This window comes from Monodelphis domestica, chromosome 2 (genome assembly GCF_027887165.1).
Source record: "Monodelphis domestica isolate mMonDom1 chromosome 2, mMonDom1.pri, whole genome shotgun sequence".
Taxonomy (NCBI): Eukaryota; Metazoa; Chordata; class Mammalia; order Didelphimorphia; family Didelphidae; genus Monodelphis; species Monodelphis domestica.
The window spans coordinates 477,858,629-477,879,613 of NC_077228.1; the positions used below are offsets into that span (position 1 = coordinate 477,858,629).

The 20,985-nt window shown below is 38.6% G+C and overlaps 1 protein-coding gene across 1 annotated transcript in view; it reads left to right on the plus strand.

Annotated features, from left to right (window-relative positions):
- Positions 1–10,181, plus strand: part of STXBP3 (syntaxin binding protein 3) — a 76,341-nt gene extending 66,160 nt beyond the window's left edge. The window contains exons 18-19 of the mRNA XM_007485068.3: positions 5,747–5,895; positions 7,069–10,181. Coding sequence (XP_007485130.1) covers positions 5,747–5,895; positions 7,069–7,160 — 241 coding nt within the window. The 3' untranslated portion in view covers positions 7,161–10,181. The remainder of the gene's footprint in view (positions 1–5,746; positions 5,896–7,068) is intronic.
- Positions 10,182–20,985: the final 10,804 nt, after the last annotated feature.

A 20,985-nucleotide genomic window follows, 5' to 3' on the forward strand; every position in this document is an offset into this window, starting at 1 on the left:
AGGAATTTAACTCTCAATCAGACAATATAAGCCCTATCTTCTATAAAATTGCTTTCTAATTTGTCACTGGTTTTAGAAAAGGCTTCTTTTTTTTTTTAATTGAAAGTAAGAAGGCAGCTGAGTGGTTCAGTGGATTGAGTCAGACTTAGAGACAGGACATCCTCGGTTCAAATATGACCTCAGACACTTCCTAGATGTGTGTCTCTGGACAAGTCATTTGACCCCCATTGACTAGCCTTACTGCTCTCCTGCCTTAAAACCAGTATACAGTATTGATTCCAAGAGAGAAGATAAGGGTTTTTTTTAAAAGAAAAGTATTTGTTACAAGATGTATAATCTGCTTTGTCCTATAAAGTAGCAACCATGCTCTTTTATATAAAAACAAAGGAATGTTCAATTTCTTATTTGACCTTTTCCTCCCTAGTTCTTTAGTATGGCAGGAATTAGCATTATGATACTAAGTTCAATCCCTTCTACAGCATTATTTTAAGATCACTGGCTTGAAAGCCTTGAAGAATATATTGTTTAAAATAGCCAGCAAGCTCTCATGTTGTGTTTTAAGATATACGAAATGGTCCACATGTGTTATGCCCTTTAGAGCTTATAAGAACTCTGAGGGAGGTGCTCTTTTCTACCTTCCTTTGAAGATGAGGGGATTAAGACTGAGACTTACCTTAGGTCATGTTGCCAGCTAGTGTCTGATTGGATTAGAGGTCAGAGCTTGCTGACTTCAAGTCCAATACTTTATCCCCACCTAGCTACCAGAATGAAAAGGCATTTATTAATACTATGTGCCAAACATTATGCTGTTGGGAATACACATAGAAATATGAGACAGTCCCCACTTTTAAGGATCCTATGTTTTCATTAGGGAGACAACTCACAAAGGAGGTGAATGGCTAAAGGGAGCCTGAAGATCCTTACCATGTGCCGTATCTCTGCACTGTAAAAACTAAAATTAATGTCAATAATAAAAATGTTTTATTTTAGGAAATTTATTAAGGATCATTAAAAATCAAGGAATAAAGAGGATACAAAATAAAGACCACGTGCCCATGGCTGATTAGCCATTTCAAATCCCTACTCACCACCCTCACCACTCTTGCTGCATGCCCAAGAATCTGAGCAGGACCACCTACTCAATATTTATCCCCTGTCTACAGGAAGTACGTAATGACAGGAAGTCAGTGGGCTCCCAGGAAATGTAGTTCTTTTTTAGGATAACAGATTTTCAATCATAAATTCCCCCCTGATGATCAATTTGTGGGAGCGCTAGTCTCCCCAATTTGATCATTTAAAATAATCAACTTTTAAATTATAGTAATTGGGGGATAAAAGGAAAAAGAACAAAACCAATTGACTTCTAGGCACATTGACAAAAAAGCCAGTTAGGGGGCAGTCCCCTTTGGCATACGAGTATGCATACAAAACAAATGTATTTCACCCCACACAGTTCAAATCACCCCGTCCCAAAGTTCACTCTGGATCTTCTGATGCATCTTCATGATGCCTTCTCCAAACAGTTCACTTTCTGGATTCAGAGAGGTAGCATGTTTCTTATCCTAAAATTACTCTCAAAAAGTATTTAAACTTCCCAATTCAGAATAATAACAATACATCCCTCTTCCCCCCCATCCTCCAAAGAGGGTTTTGAAAAACACAGGGATCAGTTAGGGTTGCATGACCCCCCTAAGTTTTGAGGTATATGAATCAATTGGCAAGAGGAATCAAAAACATCAAAAAAATTCAAATAAAAGAGGAAATAATTTGTGGATGAAATATAGAGTATCAAAGTCTTATGTGTAAAAACTCTTAAGTAAAAGAAAAATAAATTTATAACAGGTCTTTGAATCAGGGCCCATCTAAAGTAATTTCTATCCCACAAGTCTGTAGGACAAAATGCAGTAGTATTTCACTTACCCATTTGCAGCCAAGACTGTAGGAAGTTGCCATACTATATAAGAGAGAAAAGGGACTAGATTATAGGGGCAAATGGGAGCCAGGATGGAGCCAGAATAATCGATGTCATGTATTTTATATAGAGTGTGTGGTACAAGGAAGACCTACATTTAATAAATGTTAAACAGCCACAACCTCAAGTCTCACACATGATTAAGTCCTTGCACTCTTTGCACAGAATGTCATCAGTCCACGTAGGATTGGTTTGGTCTCTTTGACCTTGTGCTCTATTGGCACTGTGCATGTAGCTTTGTGCTTCTTTGGCACTGTGCAATGACTCTCTTTGTATTCTCTTCTCCTGGAATCAGACATTTAGCAAAGTCCCATCATTTTTTTTATACAATCAGTGGCATCATTTTTATAGTCTAAAGATTTTGGGGTATGCATTGACATCAGGGCAAATGCATTTTAAACTTCTATTACTACAAAATCAAAAAAGTTAAAGAAAATCTCAATACTGTTGTCATGTGCTTTAAATACAAAAAGGAGAGAAAAAGTAAAACTGAAATAGTATATTGCACATGCAAAGAAAAACAATAATAAAAAAGTTTTAAAAATCAAAAATATATAGCTTACAATCATTGACGCACTATGTCAGCTAAGTAAAGGTAGAATACAAAGGTTTTTCACCCAAAAAATGAGATCCATTTCCTTTTCAAACTTAGCCATGATCCACTATGAGTGCAAGCAAATGATTTTCACAAAGTAACAGTTTTTCATAAAGAACAGTAATACAACAGATAATGCATTATAATAGCCCATTTAATGACAATAGCAAACAAACCCTCTATCACTAGGATTCACATGAGTTTGCTGTATGACATTTAAAAAAACCTTGGAAGCCAATGGATACTTGTCACAAGTTTTTCAGGTATAGCAATGTTTCAACCTTGGCTGAGATATTTTTTTAAAAATCTATTGTTGCTCTCATTACAAAAATGTGGCAGAGGAGTCTAGAAAAGACCAAACCTCTATACTATTTATGTTGGGTCTAAAAATGTCACCAGAATCTAGATCATTCTGGTGGAAAGTGAGCTGAATAGTTACAATTGAGAGATGCTTCCTCTTGGGAGCCATCCAGGGGTATTCCCAGCTCTTTTGGTATGAGACTGTTATGTCCCATCCATTCACATTTTTACAAATGTGGGAGGTGGGGATTATAATTGTACTTCACTTCAGCTACTAAAATGAACTCTTTACCTCTTATTACAAATAACTCAGAGGCAGGCAAAATGATCAGTTAGAATTGTTGGGGAAAAAAATCTAAAATTCATATCTAAAGCCCCCTTAAAAATCAATTTAAGATATTTAGCTCATTACACTTTCCAAAGATTGTTAACCAAGTTGAAGGAGCCCATCCATCATCTGTGTGATAATTTACAAAGCCAAAATGGAAGAAAAAAGCTGTTTTTATATGGGCTTATTCAATAATATTAGTTCAGTATAGTTATAGGGGAAAGGTAACAGAATATATCAGTAGTTAAAACACAGTAGATTAAACTCTGTGTAACCTAATAGTATTCAATACATTAATATATGAACTTAAAACAACAAAATTAAATCTTAAAACAGAAAAATCGGCAAGATACAATAAGATACAGAGACTTTCATTTTAAAAAATGGAGTCCAAAAGGACTTAAAACTTCACGCTAGACTCTTTAAAGTTCCTTTCTCTATCTGTCCAGATTCCTTTTGTCAGATTTTTTTGGCTCTCCCCTAGCAAGGGAGAATTCCTCACTGAACATGGTGAGGAGGAATCCCAAATTGGATGAATTTTAGAGACTTAGTAAGCCCAAATGGCAAAGGATTATAGGGAGATGAGTTTTCTCCCCTGAATCTTAAGCATGATAAGTGAAAGGTTTAGTGCACTCATGAAAAAACATCCTACAACTGGAAGCTGTTTGAAATAGGTAATGCATTCTCTTTCATAGAATGAACCATGCTTGTAATTTACTTCCTGTTTGGAAGAGTAACTTCCTTCTTCCCTTCCCCCCTGAGGTAAAATGCTAGTTTCCTCAGAGGGGGTTAGAAGGCTAATCTTGCCTAAGGAAAATACACCCTAGTTTTTACCAGTTGCTGCCCAGAGAGCGACTCCCAAGTTTGTGAGTTCCTAAAATACAGCCACGGTTCCCAGCAGCCCAGCAGGACCAACATCAGTGGTAAGGGTTAGGGGCCAGAGATCTGGGACTGGGGCTAGAGCAGGAGGATGAGCAATCAGGATCAAGATCAGGAGCCTGAGCAGGAGCAGGAGGCAGTGAGGAACAAGGAAAACAAACACGGGGTCAAGTAGATGGGCAAGCAAGAGTCCTCAAACTGAAAACAGCCAGGCCTGTAGGGTGGGTAACCAGGCAAAAAGCAGGGACTGAAGAAGTAAAACAGCAGCTTCGGAGTTTGTGAGGGTGGGTGGGTGGGGTGGGGTGGGCACAAAGCCTTGGCTAAGAAATGTGGCTTAAAAAATTTATCTAGGCTGTCTTTTAAAAAATGGAGTTTTTCTCATCCCTTCTAGTTGCCAAAAACTGTAAAAATTAAAATTTGTCAGTAATAAAAATGTTATATTTTAGGAGATTTATTTATGATAATTAGAAATCAAGGAATATAGAGGATACAAAATAAAGACCATGTGCCTGTGACTGATTAGCCATTTCAAAATCCCCATTCACCACTGTCACCACACTTGCTGCACATCCAAGAGTGAGAGCAGGACCGCCCACTCAATATTTATCCCCTGTCTACAGGACGTCAGTGCGCTCCCAGGAAATGCAGTTCTTTTTTAGAGTAACAGATTTCCGATTATAAAGTACTCTGTAGATACCCAGACAAACTGTTTTTACTCTGCCTTCAGCCATAGGCATTGTCCTCTCCCTGCCACAGTACTCTCGAGACCGTTACCATAAATTATCCCTCTTGGGTAGAAATTGTCCAGTTTTACAAGAAAAAGATCTGAGGCACACAGAAATTTAAGTAAACTGTTCAGACTGAGCGGGACAAAAGTAGAGACTTTCCAAGTATCTTCACAATCTTCCCATTCTTGACAAGAAGTCCTGACCTCTGCTCAAAGCCTTCATGTACAGGGAAACTCCCCATCACTTTCCAAAGCAAACTGTAGCTCTAGGTTTGGGGAAATTACTGAAAATTCCCTCGTTGTTTCCATATTTCCCACCAATACTTCTGTCTCCAGGCTGAAGATTTCCTGGGTCCTTTTACCCCTGGTCCCATGGCATGATCTGCATCCCCTTTACTGTACCATTCCCTCCCCACTGTACAAACTCCCCCATCTCAGCACCCTTCCTAATGGGGCTCCCAGAACCAAAGCACATCACAAGCCTCCCCTCTCCTGCACAGCCATGACTCGTTGTACCTCTCTGAGCAGACGGTCCACAGGAACTTGGAGACATTATCCCTGGAAGGTGTTATCTGAATGCTGTCTTTATTCTGTTCTTGGAAAGTCTCACTACAAAATTTCATCTTACTAAACTCAGCCTCGCCTCATAGCCTGGCAAAATGGTGGGTTCAAACTGTTATCCAGAGTGTTCTCTCTCCTTCACAACTCCGTGCCGTCTGCACGCTTCCTAGTGTGCTTAGATGAGGAGGCACGACTTCTCCGGACTGAAGGAACTATCGCCAGAATTTCTCCTCTTTCTGACTAGATTGCCTGTAGCGTGCTCGTTCTGACAAAACGGTGAACCATTGGCACCCTCTGGGAATCTGCAATTGGCCGTAAAACGTGTAGAGCGTCTGGGGTTTGTGTCTCGCAGTGACTGCAATACAGCTTTGTGTTGTCCTTCAGTGCCCGGCAGAAACCCAGAATGAATTACTTAGAGGATCGGAAGAACGGTTCAAAGCTGATCGTCTTCGTGATAGGAGGAATTACCTATTCCGAGATGCGCTGCGCGTATGAAGTTTCTCAGGCACACAAATCTTGTGAAGTTTTTATTGGTGAGACTATTTTTTAAAGTGAATAATTACAGAATAGAAATTAGTTTGACATGCTTCGTTGGGACTATTTAGCAGTGAAAATGCTTGCTGTTGATATTCTTGAATTACAGTAGATAATTGGTGGGATTATTGATTTAGAGGTGGAAGGGGCTTTGGAGGCCATCAAATCCAACCAGCTTACATTAAAGAGTAGAAACTAAGGCGCAGAGATATTACGTGACTTGCCCTCAGGGTCACAGCTAGTAAATGTCTGAGTCAGGAGTTGAACGCGATTCTTCCTAACTTTAGGTGTAGCACTCTGTCCACTCTGCCACCCGGAGGGCAAGTTTCTCCAATTTTTGACCTGTGAAACATTCCAGATTTAGTTTTGTCCTTTCTATTGACTGTGTGTCCATTTTATTATCCATTTTGTCTGCATAAATACATTGTTGTCCAGAAAATCATGGATGTGCAGTTAATTTGGAAATCTTCTTGAGACTGTGGACCTGCCACTGGAATGAAATAAGTAAAATCTGGTTTAAGAAGTTTAACCAAAGGGGCAGGTTCAAATGTAGCCTCAGACACTTCCTAAGCTATGTGACCCTGGGCAAATCCCTTAACCCTCATCCCTTGGTCCTTACCTCTCTTCTGCCTTTGAGGGTTTAAAAAGGAGAGAGAAAAAGTTTAACTGAGTGGCCCCCTGAAAAATTAAGACAATCGAAGTAGTGGAATAGTAGGGAGACGTCTCTGCATTGTTTTGCTAGGCATCCCCATCCTGCCATCTTGAGTTACAGGATATGTACTACAGTACACAGATTGTAAGTAAGCCTCTGACAACTGTGAAACTCCATGCCATGGCCCTGACCCTCCCATGGTTATTCTGTCACCATATGACTGTTGTTGATCCAACTTTGCTCTTCAGGAAATGGCACCTTATAGAATAAAATAGTCCAAGACCCAGGAATGGGCAGCATTTCCAATGATGATGTAAATCATTCTTGAAAGAAAGATGCTTTTTTTACAATAGGGTACAGGCAAATATTAGAAGGGTAGGATACAGAGAATTTGTCATTGTTCAGTTACCCAGGATTCTTCTGGTCCTCAGATAAAAGGCTCAGAATCACTTTGGAAAGGCAACCAAATGGATAACTGCTGACTTCTCTAAAAAATGATTCCTTTTTTTTTTCTTACCAGGATCTACTCATATTTTGACACCTAGAAAGCTGTTGGATGATATAAAGATGTTGAGCAAACCCAAGGATAAAATCTCCTTTAAGGATGAATAAGTTTTTATGCTTGAGGAAGCTTATCTATACCTTTCACTAAAATATACTAAGGAAACATGACTGTCGTATAATTTAAATGATGTAAATATGTGTATTCAATAACTTCCCAAGACTTTCTTAGGGGCTTTTAAAAATAATTTATATATTGCTGCTCTTTAGGTAAGGTATATAAATGCTTCCCCAAATGGAAAACTTTTCACCCTTGAAATAATGTTGAACTTTACCGTGAATTTTCACAGCCACCTGTGTATATGCTAATGACTTGATAAGAATAATCTGTGCGGAAATTTAGTTTTTGGACAGAAACAGATAAAATTTTTAAAGGCTTTAGATAATAAAGGTTGGAAAAGTTATGCTGTAAATTTGCCTTTATGGTAATATGATTTCCATAGAATAGAATTTTCTCTTTTGACTAAAATTCAAAATAGAATAAATCACTGAAATAAGTTTATAGAAAAAAGAATTTCACAGTTGTCTGAAAAATACTACAGTTAATAAGTTGTATACAATTTTTTAAATCATGTGTGTTTAAATTAGAAAGGGAAAGGAAAAATAACCATGGAAAGAGATAATAAAATAAACCTTTACTTTGAAATATGACATCTTTGTGTATCAACTACTTTTGGATTAAAGTAGGGCTAACTACATTTTCATTTGTCACTTAAAGCTAATTGACTAAAAAATTAAGTTCTCTGAATATTTAAATGTTCAAATTCATACACAAACATATTGCCTTTAACTGTAAAAATAAGTTATTTGGAATCTTTTCTAAGATATTTGTAAACAAAAGTCATATCGACCCAAATTTCCCCTATTTTGTAGATGTGAAAAAAGATAATTTGCTTTGGGAATGGGAGATGAGTGCTGGGAATTTTAGGTAGAACTACAAGGTCCTTATTTTTTTTATCAGGAAAATGAGAGGGTTAGATTTTATGACCTCTAATTTCCTTTCCCAATAACAAGTAATTTATTAAGTATCTTATGTCCCAGGCTTTGTGCTAAGTGCTAGGGGTGTAAAACTAGACATAAACAGTCCTTTCCCTCAAAGAACTTATATTCTATGCAGGGATATATCCTAATATAAAATTTAATATTAATTTTTACAAAAGAAATACAAAGTAATGTGCAGGGACAGCACAATAGCTGTGGGGAATCAGGAAAGCCTTTGCTTGGGAGGTGGAACTTGAATTGAGCTTAAAGGGAAACTTGAGGTTCTAAAAGATGGAAGTGAGGAGGGAAAGCACATCCCTGGAATATGGTAGACCACTTGGGCAAAAACAAGAAAGCAAAAAGGCCAATCTTGGTGGACTATAGGAAGTAAAAGCAAATAATATGTCATTGGGCCAGGAAAGAAAGTTGGGATTTATAACAAATGGAGATATTTGTAATTTGATCCTGGAGGTAACAAGCAGACATTGAAATGTATGAGTAGGGGAGGAAATGGCATGGTGAGAGCTATGTTCTAGAAACATCTCTTTGGCAGCTATGTGAAGATTGGAGAGGGGAGAAATCTGATGCAGGGAAACCAGTTAGAAGGCTTTTTTTCCTTAAAAAAGCTTATTTAAAATATTATCTAATTGCCACCACCTGCGAGGTAGCAATGCATTATCACACAAGAATTTTCATGGAACTTAGCAATACTGAAATTAGTCAGCCAGTAAATTAATATGTAGAGTTTCTAAGGGTACTATATTGTATTTTGTTGTTTCTCTTCTACATATGGGGAAAATTTGATCTGCTTACCATTCTACAGAGACTGATATCAGTGCTAGGATCAGCAGTCATTTTATAGACCAAAAAAAAAGTTCAATGAGTCCTTGTGCTAAAGAAAACAAATGTTATTTTCTCAAATATCTCACTATTTGCTTTGTGACTATCCTAAGTTTTAACTAACTTCTAATATTAAAGAACAAATAGTAATTACCCAATAGAGCCCTTTTGCTGATGTTTATAACTTTCTCTTTAAACTCTTATTTATGTCAGCAATTTCTCCTAATTTTTTCTTCTGCATAAGGTTTTTAAAATTTCTACCCATTGTCTCAGATTTACTTATTCTTTAGCAGTTGACCAAATTAAATAAAAATGCTGAGTATTTCCTAAACTTCAAAAAATAAAGCCCTTATTGCCTTATTTGTTTCATTTGGCAGTTGTTTGGTTGTTTTTTTTTTCTCATAAAGTGGCCATAACTCAACCTTACTCTTGCAACATACAACACAGTCTTTGATAGTAAAATCGGGTATGAAGTGTCTTAATTTCTATTGCATGGGGAAGGAAATATTGTCAAGAAAACCTATAACCATCATTTGGAAAGATTTGAAATTCTACACTATTTTTTCAAATGTCTCATTATTTACTTTGAGATTATCATTAAACCTTGAGGTTCAATTATTGTCTTAGATCTACTCTTCTTTCCATTTTATTGTCTGATTTAAATTGTTCTCTAGTTTTTTTCAGTATGTTGCTGGGCAGCTAGTGTACCACTTCTGTCCTATTCTGTCCCTTCAAAAAGAATTTGGAAAATTTCAGAAATTAAGAATAAATTGAGGTAGTTTTGTAATCACTTATAAGGATTTCTCAATAATAGTTTGATAAGCTGTAACTGTTATTTAAATAAGATATCATAGGAATAGTATTAAGAGTTTCCGCAGGGATGAAAAGTGTGTATACTTCTCCTTTTATTCTCTTTGCCATCCACTCAAGAGGATGTGACAAGAGGAAACAGCCTCTCGTCTGTCAGCATCATTACCAAGTGCCCCAAGAAGGGAAAGGAGAAAGGCGGGGTGGCCCCGGTTATAACTTCTCTTACTGGAATTTATTAACTCTCTCAGCAAAGTGTTCCCAAACCCACGTTAAGAACATGTTCTGAAAATTTTCCGTTAATTTCCTCTATTAAGCAATTGTCCAAAGTCTATGTAACCCTCATTATCTGGTCATCAGCTTGTCTTGGGCCACAGGCTGCAGACTTCTGACTTGTACTTTGTGCCACAAAATAAAGTCAGATCCTTGGCTCCGGATGGTGAACCAGTTGTGTGTGTGGTTTGTTTTTGTTTTTTTTATTTCTTTCAGAAATTATGTTTGAAGCAAAAAGCTACGAAATCATCGTTCAGGGACTAAGTGAGCCGCTATGATAGTAACTCCACCTTCTTCCTTCTTATTTTCTAACTCTGACTTGGGCCATCTACACTCTTTAAAGCCATCCCACAACTGCCTTCTTGTGTTGTCCGATTAAACGTATGTCAGTCCTGTTCTTGGCACAAGCCTTCACCTGGTCTGAGCTCTCCCAGCCCTGCCCTTGTGCAGAATGTCTGGCTGCCGTAGGATCGTGCCTGAGCTGACTTCCCCTCGGCCACCCACTCCTACTTAGAAGGCTTCTGCAAGAATCCAGACCAGGGCTGATGAGAGCCTAATGATAGCGTGGTGGCCACGTTGAGTGCAGAGCGGAGGACGTGAAAATGGGATGGTGGCATAGACAAGACTGTCGATCGACTGGAGAAGCCTTAGGAAGGAAACAGACTGCTGTAACCGTATGCTTTTCAAAGATCAGATTTCTGGGCTTTTATGGAATGTGCCAAGTTCCATTGGACATTCGCCCTTACAGCAGAACTTGCCCTCTCCCTCTGCAGCTCCACCCTTCAGAGAAGTTATTTCATTCTCTCGTTTCTTCTATTTTCCACGCCGCATGCCAGAGGGATCTAATCGTAGTACTTGGCCGATCCATTGTCAAAGTATCATTTGAGATTATTCTCAAAAAAACAACCAACAGTTTTCATAGTACTATTATATACAATTGCAAACAACAGGAAGTAACTGGGTCTAATCGTGAGGAATGTTTAGATCAATTATGTTACGGTCATAATGGAATATTATAATGCAATTAGGATGGACAAGTATGAAAAATATAGAGATCCGGAGGGACATCCAGTTAGATCCCTGCATGAATTGTCACAAAGGACACCAGCTCTCACATGTACTCCAGCAAAGATCTATAAAGAACACACTACCAAATAATTGAGAAATCAAGGGGGCAGCTGGGTGGCTCAGTGGATGGAGAGCGAGGCCCAGGGAAGGGAGGTCCTGGGTCCGATATGGCCTCACACTCCCCAGCTGTGTGACCCTGGGCAAGTCACCTGACCCCCATTGCCTAGCCCTTACCACTTTTCTGCCTTAGAACCAATACACAGTATTGATTCTCAGATGGAAGATAAGGGTTTTAAAAAAAATCTAAAAAGAGACTTCCGGTTAAGATGGCGGCTTAGAGAAAGCTAAAGCTCAGATCTCCGGAAAACCCTTCCCCACCGATCTCAAACTATAAGCTCCTAAGGCGCCGAAATTCAAAACGATCAACAGCACAGACCCTGGGAACCCTCCTCCTGGACCTGGACCCGGTTCAAAAGGTACGGCTCCCCTCAAAAGCCAGAACCCGAGATCACTCGGACCTCAGGGGTAGGAGCACAGAGTCCAAGGCTCCCGGAAGCCGCAGCCCTGCCGGGCTCAGAGAGCAGAACCCTCAGGGCCTTCTACCCGAGTCCCAGTGAAAGTTACTGCCTGGGGCTTCCGCTGCAGAGAGCTGGTCTAAACAACAGCAACCCTCAGGGCGGGCAAGACAGCCTCACGGGCTGGATCCTGCTATCCAAGTCTCAGTGAAAGTCCCTGCCCTCGGAGCTTGGGAAAGCTGCAGCCCATCCCTCCGCAGGCCGACGAAACAGCCTCACGGGCAGCGATTCTGAAGGCAACTTCCGGAAAGCGAGCCGGGGGGAGAGTGTGGCCTCGTGGTCCGACCCTTCCATTCCAGTTCCAGTGAGGCATATTCAGTTTAACCCAGGGAAAGCTCATAGAACCATCTGCCCAGGACTAAAGCCTCTGATCGCCAGACAGAGATAAGAAAAGCTAATCCTCCACATTCAGAGATGACAAACTCCACAGAAGCACAGAAGCCCCAAAATACCAAGAAAAATAAGAAGAAAGGGGCGACTTTGGACACATTCTATGGAGCCAAAATACAAAATACAGAGCAGATAGAAGAAGATATACAAGAAAATTCTCCAAAATCTTCCAAAGGAAATAGAAACTCTCCACAAACCCATGAAGAATTTGAATCAGAAATGACCAAAAAGATGGAAGCCCTCTGGGAGGAAAAGTGGGAAATAATGCAAAAGAAATTCATGCATCTACAAAACCAGTTTGACCAAACTGTAAAAGAAAACGGCTTTAAAGCAAGAACTAATAAAGCAAAGCCAAAACACCAAGAAATTAGAAGAGAACATAAAATATCTCACCGACAAGGTGATAGATCTGGAAAATAGAGGGAGAAGAGAAAATTTAAGAATAATTGGACTCCCAGAAAAGCCAGAAATAAACACCAAACTGGACATGGTGATACAAGATATAATCAAAGAAAATTGCCCAGAGATTCTAGAACAAGGGGGCAATACAGCCACTGACAGAGCTCACAGAACACCTTCTACACTAAACCCCCAAAAGACAACTCCCAGGAATGTAATTGCCAAATTCCAAAGCTATCAAACAAAAGAAAAAATCCTACAGGAAGCCAGAAAAAGACAATTTAGATATAAAGGAATACCAATCAGGGTCACACAAGACCTTGCAAGTTCTACTCTGAATGATCGTAAGGCATGGAACATGATCTTCAGAAAGGCAAGAGAGCTGGGTCTCCAACCAAGAATCAGCTACCCAGCAAAACTGACTATATACTTCCAAGGGAAAGTATGGGCATTCAACAAAATAGAAGACTTCCAACTTTTTGCAAAGAAAAGACCAGAGCTCTGTGGAAAGTTTGATACCGAAAATCAAAGAGCAAGGAATACCTGAAAAGGTAAATATTAAGGAAAGGGGAAAAATGTTATCTTCTTCTTTTACTCAAACTCTCTTCTATAAGGACTACATTTATATCAATCTATGTATACTAACATGTGGGGAAAATGTAATGTATAAATAGGGGGTAAAGAAAGACCAAATAGAATAATGGTTCTCACACAAAGATTCACATGGGAAGGGGAGGGGAAGAAAACTCCTATAAGAAGGAGAGGAAGAGTGGGGGGGGGGGTTTACTTAAACCTCAATCTCAGGGAAATCAACTCTGAGAGGGAAAAACATCCAGATCCATTGGGATCTTGAATTCTATCTTACCCAACAAGGGTAAGGAGAAGGGAAAACCAAGGGGGGGAGGGGGAGAGGGAGAACAAAAAGGGAGGGAAAGAGAGGGGGGAGGGGGAGGGAAGAAAAAGGGAGGGACTAAAAAGGGAAACATCAAGGGAGGGGACAAGGGGCACTGATTCAAAGTAAATCACTGGACTAAAAGGTAGAGCTGAAGAAGAAAAGGTTAGAATTAGGGAAGGCAATCAAAATGCCAGGGAGTCCACAAATGACAATCATAACTTTGAACGTGAATGGGATGAACTCACCCATAAAACGTAGACGAATAGCAGAATGGATTAGAATCCAAAACCCTACCATATGTTGTCTTCAAGAAACACACATGAGGCGGGTTGACACCCACAAGGTCAGAATTAAAGGATGGAGTAAGACCTTCTGGGCCTCAACTGATAGAAAGAAGGCAGGAGTGGTAATCATGATATCTGATAAAGCCAATGCAAAAATAGACCTGATCAAAAGGGATAGGGAAGGTAATTATATTTTGTTAAAAGGGACTCTAGACAACGAGGAAATATCATTAATCAACATGTATGCACCAAATAATATAGCACCCAAATTTCTAATGGAGAAACTAGGCGAATTGAAGGAAGAAATAGACAATAAAACCATACTAGTGGGAGACTTAAACCAACCATTATCAAATTTAGATAAATCAAATCAAAAAATAAATAAGAAAGAGGTAAAAGAAGTGAATGAAATCTTAGAAAAATTAGAATTAATAGACATATGGAGAAAAATAAATAGGGATTAAAAAGGAATACACCTTCTTCTCAGCACCACATGGCACATTCACAAAAATTGACCATACATTAGGTCACAGAAACATAGCACACAAATGCAAAAAAGCAGAAATAATGAATGCAGCCTTCTCAGATCACAAGGCAATAAAAATAATGATTAGTAATGGTACATGGAAAACCAAATCTAAAACCAATTGGAAATTAAACAATATGATACTCCAAAACCGTTTAGTTAAAGAAGAAATCATAGAAACAATTAATAATTTCATCAAGGAAAATGACAATGGCGAAACATCCTTTCAAACCTTTTGGGATGCAGCCAAAGCGGTAATCAGAGGCAAATTCATATCCCTGAAAGCTTATATTAACAAACAAGGGAGAGCAGAGATCAATCAATTGGAAATGCAATTGAAAAAACTCGAAAGCGATCAAATTAAAAACCCCCAGCAGAAAACCAAATTAGAAATCCTAAAAATTAAGGGAGAAATTAATAAAATCGAAAGTGATAGAACTATTGATTTAATAAATAAGACAAGAAGCTGGTACTTTGAAAAAACAAACAAAATAGACAAAGTACTGGTCAATCTAATTAAAAAAAGGAAGGAAGAAAAGCAAATTCACAGCATTAAAGATGAAAAGGGGGACAGCACCTCCAATGAGGAGGAAATTAAGGCAATCATTAGAAATTACTTTGCCCAATTATATGGCAACAAATACACCAATTTAGGAGAAATGGATGAATATATACAAAAATACAAACTGCCTAGACTAACAGAAGAGGAAATAGAATTCTTAAATAATCCCATATCAGAAATTGAAATCCATCAAGCCATCAAAGAACTTCCTAAGAAAAAATCCCCAGGGCCTGATGGATTCACCTGTGAATTCTATCAAACATTCAGAGAACAGTTAACCCCAATACTATACAAACTATTTGACATAATAAGCAAAGAGGGAGTTCTACCAAACTCCTTTTACGACACAAACATGGTACTGATTCCAAAACCAGGCAGGTCAAAAACAGAGAAAGAAAACTATAGGCCAATCTCCCTAATGAATATAGATGCAAAAATTTTAAATAGGATACTAGCAAAAAGACTCCAGCAAGTGATCAGAAGAATCATTCACCATGACCAAGTAGGATTCATACCAGGGATGCAGGGCTGGTTCAACATTAGGAAAACCATCCACATAATTGACCACATCAACAAGCAAACTAGCAAGAACCACATGATTATCTCAATAGATGCAGAAAAAGCCTTTGATAAAATACAACACCCATTCCTATTAAAAACACTAGAAAGCATAGGAATAGAAGGGTCATTCCTAAAAATAATAAACAGTATATATCTAAAACCAACAGCTAATATCATCTGCAATGGGGATAAACTAGATGCATTCCCAATAAGATCAGGAGTGAAACAAGGATGCCCATTATCACCTCTATTATTTGACATTGTACTAGAAACACTAGCAGTAGCAATTAGAGAAGATAAAGAAATTGAAGGCATCAAAATAGGCAAGGAGGAGACCAAGTTATCACTCTTTGCGGATGACATGATGGTCTACTTAAAGAATCCTAGAGACTCAACCAAAAAGCTAATTGAAATAATCAACAACTTTAGCAAAGTTGCAGGATACAAAATAAACCCACATAAATCATCAGCTTTTCTATATATCTCCAACACAGCTCAGCAGCAAGAACTAGAAAGAGAAATCCCATTCAAAATCACCTTAGACAAAATAAAATACCTAGGAATCTATCTCCCAAGACAAACACAGGAACTATATGAACACAACTACAAAACACTCTCCACACAACTAAAACTAGACCTGAACAAATGGAAAAACATTAACTGCTCATGGATAGGACGAGCCAATATAATAAAAATGACCATCCTACCCAAACTTATTTATCTATTTAGTGCCATACCCATTGAACTACCAAAATACTTCTTCACTGATTTAGAAAAAACCATAACAAAGTTCATTTGGAAGAACAAAAGATCAAGGATATCCAGGGAAATAATGAAAAAAAAACACATACGATGGGGGCCTTGCAGTCCCTGACCTAAAACTATATTACAAAGCAGCAGTCATCAAAACAATTTGGTACTGGCTAAGAAACAGAAAGGAAGATCAGTGGAATAGACTGGGGGAAAGCGACCTCAGCAAGACAGTATATGATAAACCCAAAGATCCCAGCTTTTGGGACAAAAATCCACTATTCGATAAAAACTGCTGGGAAAATTGGAAGACAGTGTGGGAGAGACTAGGAATAGATCAACACCTCACACCCTACACCAAGATAAATTCAAAATGGGTGAGTGACTTAAACATAAAGAAGGAAACCATAAGTAAATTGGGTAAACACAGAATAGTATACATGTCAGACCTTTGGGAGGGGAAAGGCTTTAAAACCAAGCAAGATATAGAAAGAATCACAAAATGTAAAATAAATAATTTTGACTACATCAAACTAAAAAGCTTTTGCACAAACAAAACCAATGTGACTAAAATCAGAAGGGAAACAACAAATTGGGAAAAAATCTTCATAGAAACCTCTGACAAAGGTTTAATTACTCATATTTATAATGAGCTAAATCAATTATACAAAAAATCAAGCCATTCTCCAATTGATAAATGGGCAAGGGACATGGATAGGCAGTTCTCAGATAAAGAAATCAAAACTATTAACAAGCACATGAAGAAGTGTTCTACATCTCTTATAATCAGAGAGATGCAAATCAAAACAACTCTGAGGTATCACCTCACACCTAGCAGATTGGCTAACATAACAGCAAAGGAAAGTAATGAATGCTGGAGGGGATGTGGCAAAGTAGGGACATTAATTCATTGCTGGTGGAGTTGTGAACTGATCCAACCATTCTGGAGGGCAATTTGGAACTATGCCCAAAGGGTGACAAAAGAATATCTACCCTTTGACCCAGCCATAGCACTGCTGGGTCTGTACCCCAAAGAGATAATGGACAAAAAGACTTGTACAAAAATATTCATAGCTGCGCTCTTTGTGGTGGCCCAAAACTGGAAAACGAGGGGATGCCCATCAATTGGGGAATGGCTGAACAAACTGTGGTATATGTTGGTGATGGAATACTATTGTGCTAAAAGGAATAATAAAGTGGAGAAGTTCCATGGAGACTGGAACAACCTCCAGGAAGTGATGCAGAGCGAGAGGAGCAGAACCAGGAGAACATTGTACACAGAGACGAATACACTGTGGTATAATCGAACGTAATGGACTTCTCCATTAGTGGCGGTGTAATGTCCCTGAACAACTTGCAGGGATCCAGGAGAAAAAAACACCATTCATAAGCAAAGGATAAACTATGGGAGTGGAAACACCGAGAAAAAGCAACTGCCTGAATACAGAGGTTGAGGGGACATGACAGAGGACAGACTCTAAATGAACACTCTAGTGCAAATACTATCAACAAAGCAATGGGTTCAAATCAAGAAAACATCTAATGCCCAGTGGACTTACGCGTCGGCTATGGGGGGTGGGGGAGGAAAAGAAAATGATCTTTAACGAATAATGCTTGGAAATGATCAAATAAAATATATTTTTAAAAAAATCTAAAAAGAAATTACAGTAAGCACCTTCATTTAGTCCAGCAAAAGTTTTTGGATACTGGGAAAGGCTCACATTTTTGCAGAAAGGCGACAAGAAGACTAGAGTATTTGGCCCAGGAAGCTGCAGCCTGGTTGGAAATAGCCTTCTGTAGTCAGGGTTGGGAGCTTTTAAATTTGGATGTCCCAGTGATACTGGAAGTTCACCTCATTCTGACCTGGCCTGGCTAAAGTTAGCAGCACTATGAACCCCCAAAATCCAGGAGGGAGCAGATCCTGATCGCATTTTGACTGCAGACACTCCAGGGAAAGTGGAAGAAGCCATCTGCAGGGACCCAGGGAATCAAGGCAAGGAACTAGCCACATCACTGAAGAGTACAAGAAAGGGCAAAGTCTGTTCCTTGGCACAAAGACCCAAAATCTAGCCCCAGCAACACCCAAGAGACAAACCTAGAAGAGAATAAATCCACAGCTACGTAGAATCTCAGAGAAAAAAAAATAGACTTAGGCCACATTGAATACAAGAGAACTTAGCAGAAATGAAGCTAGAGATGATCAAAGTAAGGCGATTTGAAGACGTTTGGAAGAAAAACCTAGGAATATAACTTACCAAGAAAGTGACTAACTTTACCCAACAAATGGATTCTTTGGAAACTAACAAAGTAAAATCAATAACAAAATCAAAATTTTGGGGGAAATAGAAGAAACGAAAGGTTATCTATTTTCAAAAACAATTGACCTGGAAATTAAGTTAAGAGAAAAAACTTAAAAATCACTGGACATTCATACCAGGGATGCAGGGCTGATTCAACATTAGGAAAACCATCCACATAATTGACCACATCAACAAGCAAACTAGCAAGAACCACATGATTATCTCAATAGATGCAGAAAAAGCCTTTGATAAAATACAACACCCATTCCTATTAAAAACACTAGAAAGCATAGGAATAGAAGGGTCATTCCTAAAAATAATAAACAGTATATATCTAAAACCATCAGCTAATATCATCTACAATGGGGATAAACTAGATGCATTCCCAATAAGATCAGGAGTGAAACAAGGATGCCCATTATCACCTCTACTATTTGACATTGTACTAGAAACACTAGCAGTAGCAATTAGAGAAGATAAAGGAATTGAAGGCATCAAAATAGGCAAGGAGGAGACCAAGTTATCACTCTTTGCGGATGACATGATGGTCTACTTAAAGAATCCTAGAGACTCAACCAAAAAGCTAATTGAAATAATCAACAACTTTAGCAAAGTTGCAGGATACAAAATAAACCCACATAAATCATCAGCTTTTCTATATATCTCCAACACAGCTCAGCAGCAAGAACTAGAAAGAGAAATCCCATTCAAAATCACCTTAGACAAAATAAAATACCTAGGAATCTACCTCCCAAGACAAACGGGAACTATATGAACACAACTACAAAACACTCGCCACACAACTAAAACTAGACTTGAGCAAATGGAAAAACATTAACTGCTCATGGATAGGACGAGCCAATATAATAAAAATAACCATCCTACCCAAACTTATTTATCTATTTAGTGCCATACCCATTGAACTACCAAAATACTTCTTCACTGATTTAGAAAAAACCATAACAAAGTTCATTTGGAAGAACAAAAGATCAAGGATATCCAGGGAAATAATGAAAAAAAACACATATGATGGGGGCCTTGCAGCCCCTGACCTTAAACTATATTACAAAGCAGCAGTCATCAAAACAATTTGGTACTTGCTAAGAAACAGAAAGGAAGATCAGTGGAATAGACTGGGGGAAAGCGACCTCAGCAAGACAGTATACGATAAACCCAAAGATCCCAGCTTTTGGGACAAAAATCCACTATTCGATAAAAACTGTTGGGAAAATTGGAAGACAGTGTGGGAGAGACTAGGAATAGATCAACACCTCACACCCTACACCAAGATAAATTCAAAATGGGTGAGTGACTTAAACATAAAGAAGGAAACCATAAGTAAATTGGGTAAACACAGAATAGTACACATGTCAGACCTTTGGGAGGGGAAAAGCTTTAAAACCAAGCAAGACATAGAAAGAATCACAAAATGTAAAATAAATAATTTTGACTACATCAAACTAAAAAGCTTTTGTACAAACAAAACCAATGTGACTAAAATCAGAAGGGAAACAACAAATTGGGAAAAAATCTTCATAGAAACCTCTGACAAAGGTTTAATTACTCATATTTATAAAGAGCTAAATCAATTATACAAAAAATCAAGCCATTCTCCAATTGATAAATGGGCAAGGGACATGGATAGGCAGTTCTCAGATAAAGAAATCAAAACTATTAACAAGCACATGAAGAAGTGTTCTAAATCTCTTATAATCAGAGAGATGCAAATCAAAACAACTCTGAGGTATCACCTCACACCTAGCAGATTGGCTAACATAACAGCAAAGGAAAGTAATGAATGCTGGAGGGGATGTGGCAAAGTAGGGACATTAATTCATTGCTGGTGAAGTTGTGAACTGATCCAACCATTCTGGAGGGCAATTTGGAACTATGCCCAAAGGGTGACAAAAGAATATCTACCCTTTGACCCAGCCATAGCACTGCTGGGTCTGTACCCCAAAGAGATAATGGACACAAAGACTTGTACAAAAATATTCATAGCTGCGCTCTTTGTGGTGGCCCATAACTGGAAAACGAGGGGATGCCCATCAATTGGGGAATGGCTGAGCAAACTGTGGTATATGTTGGTGATGGAATACTATTGTGCTAAAAGGAATAATAAAGTGGAGAAGTTCCATGGAGACTGGAACAAACTCCAGGAAGTGATGCAGAGCGAGAGGAGCAGAACCAGGAGAACATTGTACACAGAGACGAATACACTGTGGTATAATCGAACGTAATGGACTTCTCCATTAGTGGCGGTGTAATGTCCCTGAACAACTTGCAGGGATCCAGGAGAAAAAAACACCATAAGCAAAGGATAAACTATGGGAGTGGAAACACCGAGGAAAAGCAACTGCCTGAATACAGCGGTTGAGGGGAGATGACAGAGGAGAGACTCTAAATGAACACTCTAATGCAAATACTATCAACAAAGCAATGGGTTCAAATCAAGAAAACATCTAATGCCCAGTGGACTTACGCGTCGGCTATGTGGGTGGGGGGGAGGAAAAGAAAATGATCTATGTCTTTAACGAATAATGCTTGGAAATGATCAAATAAAATATTTTTTTTTAAAAAAATCACTGGACATTAGGAATCTGGGTGGACATGATGGTTCAACCAACTAATGGATAATTATCCTTCAATAAAGGCTATATGCATA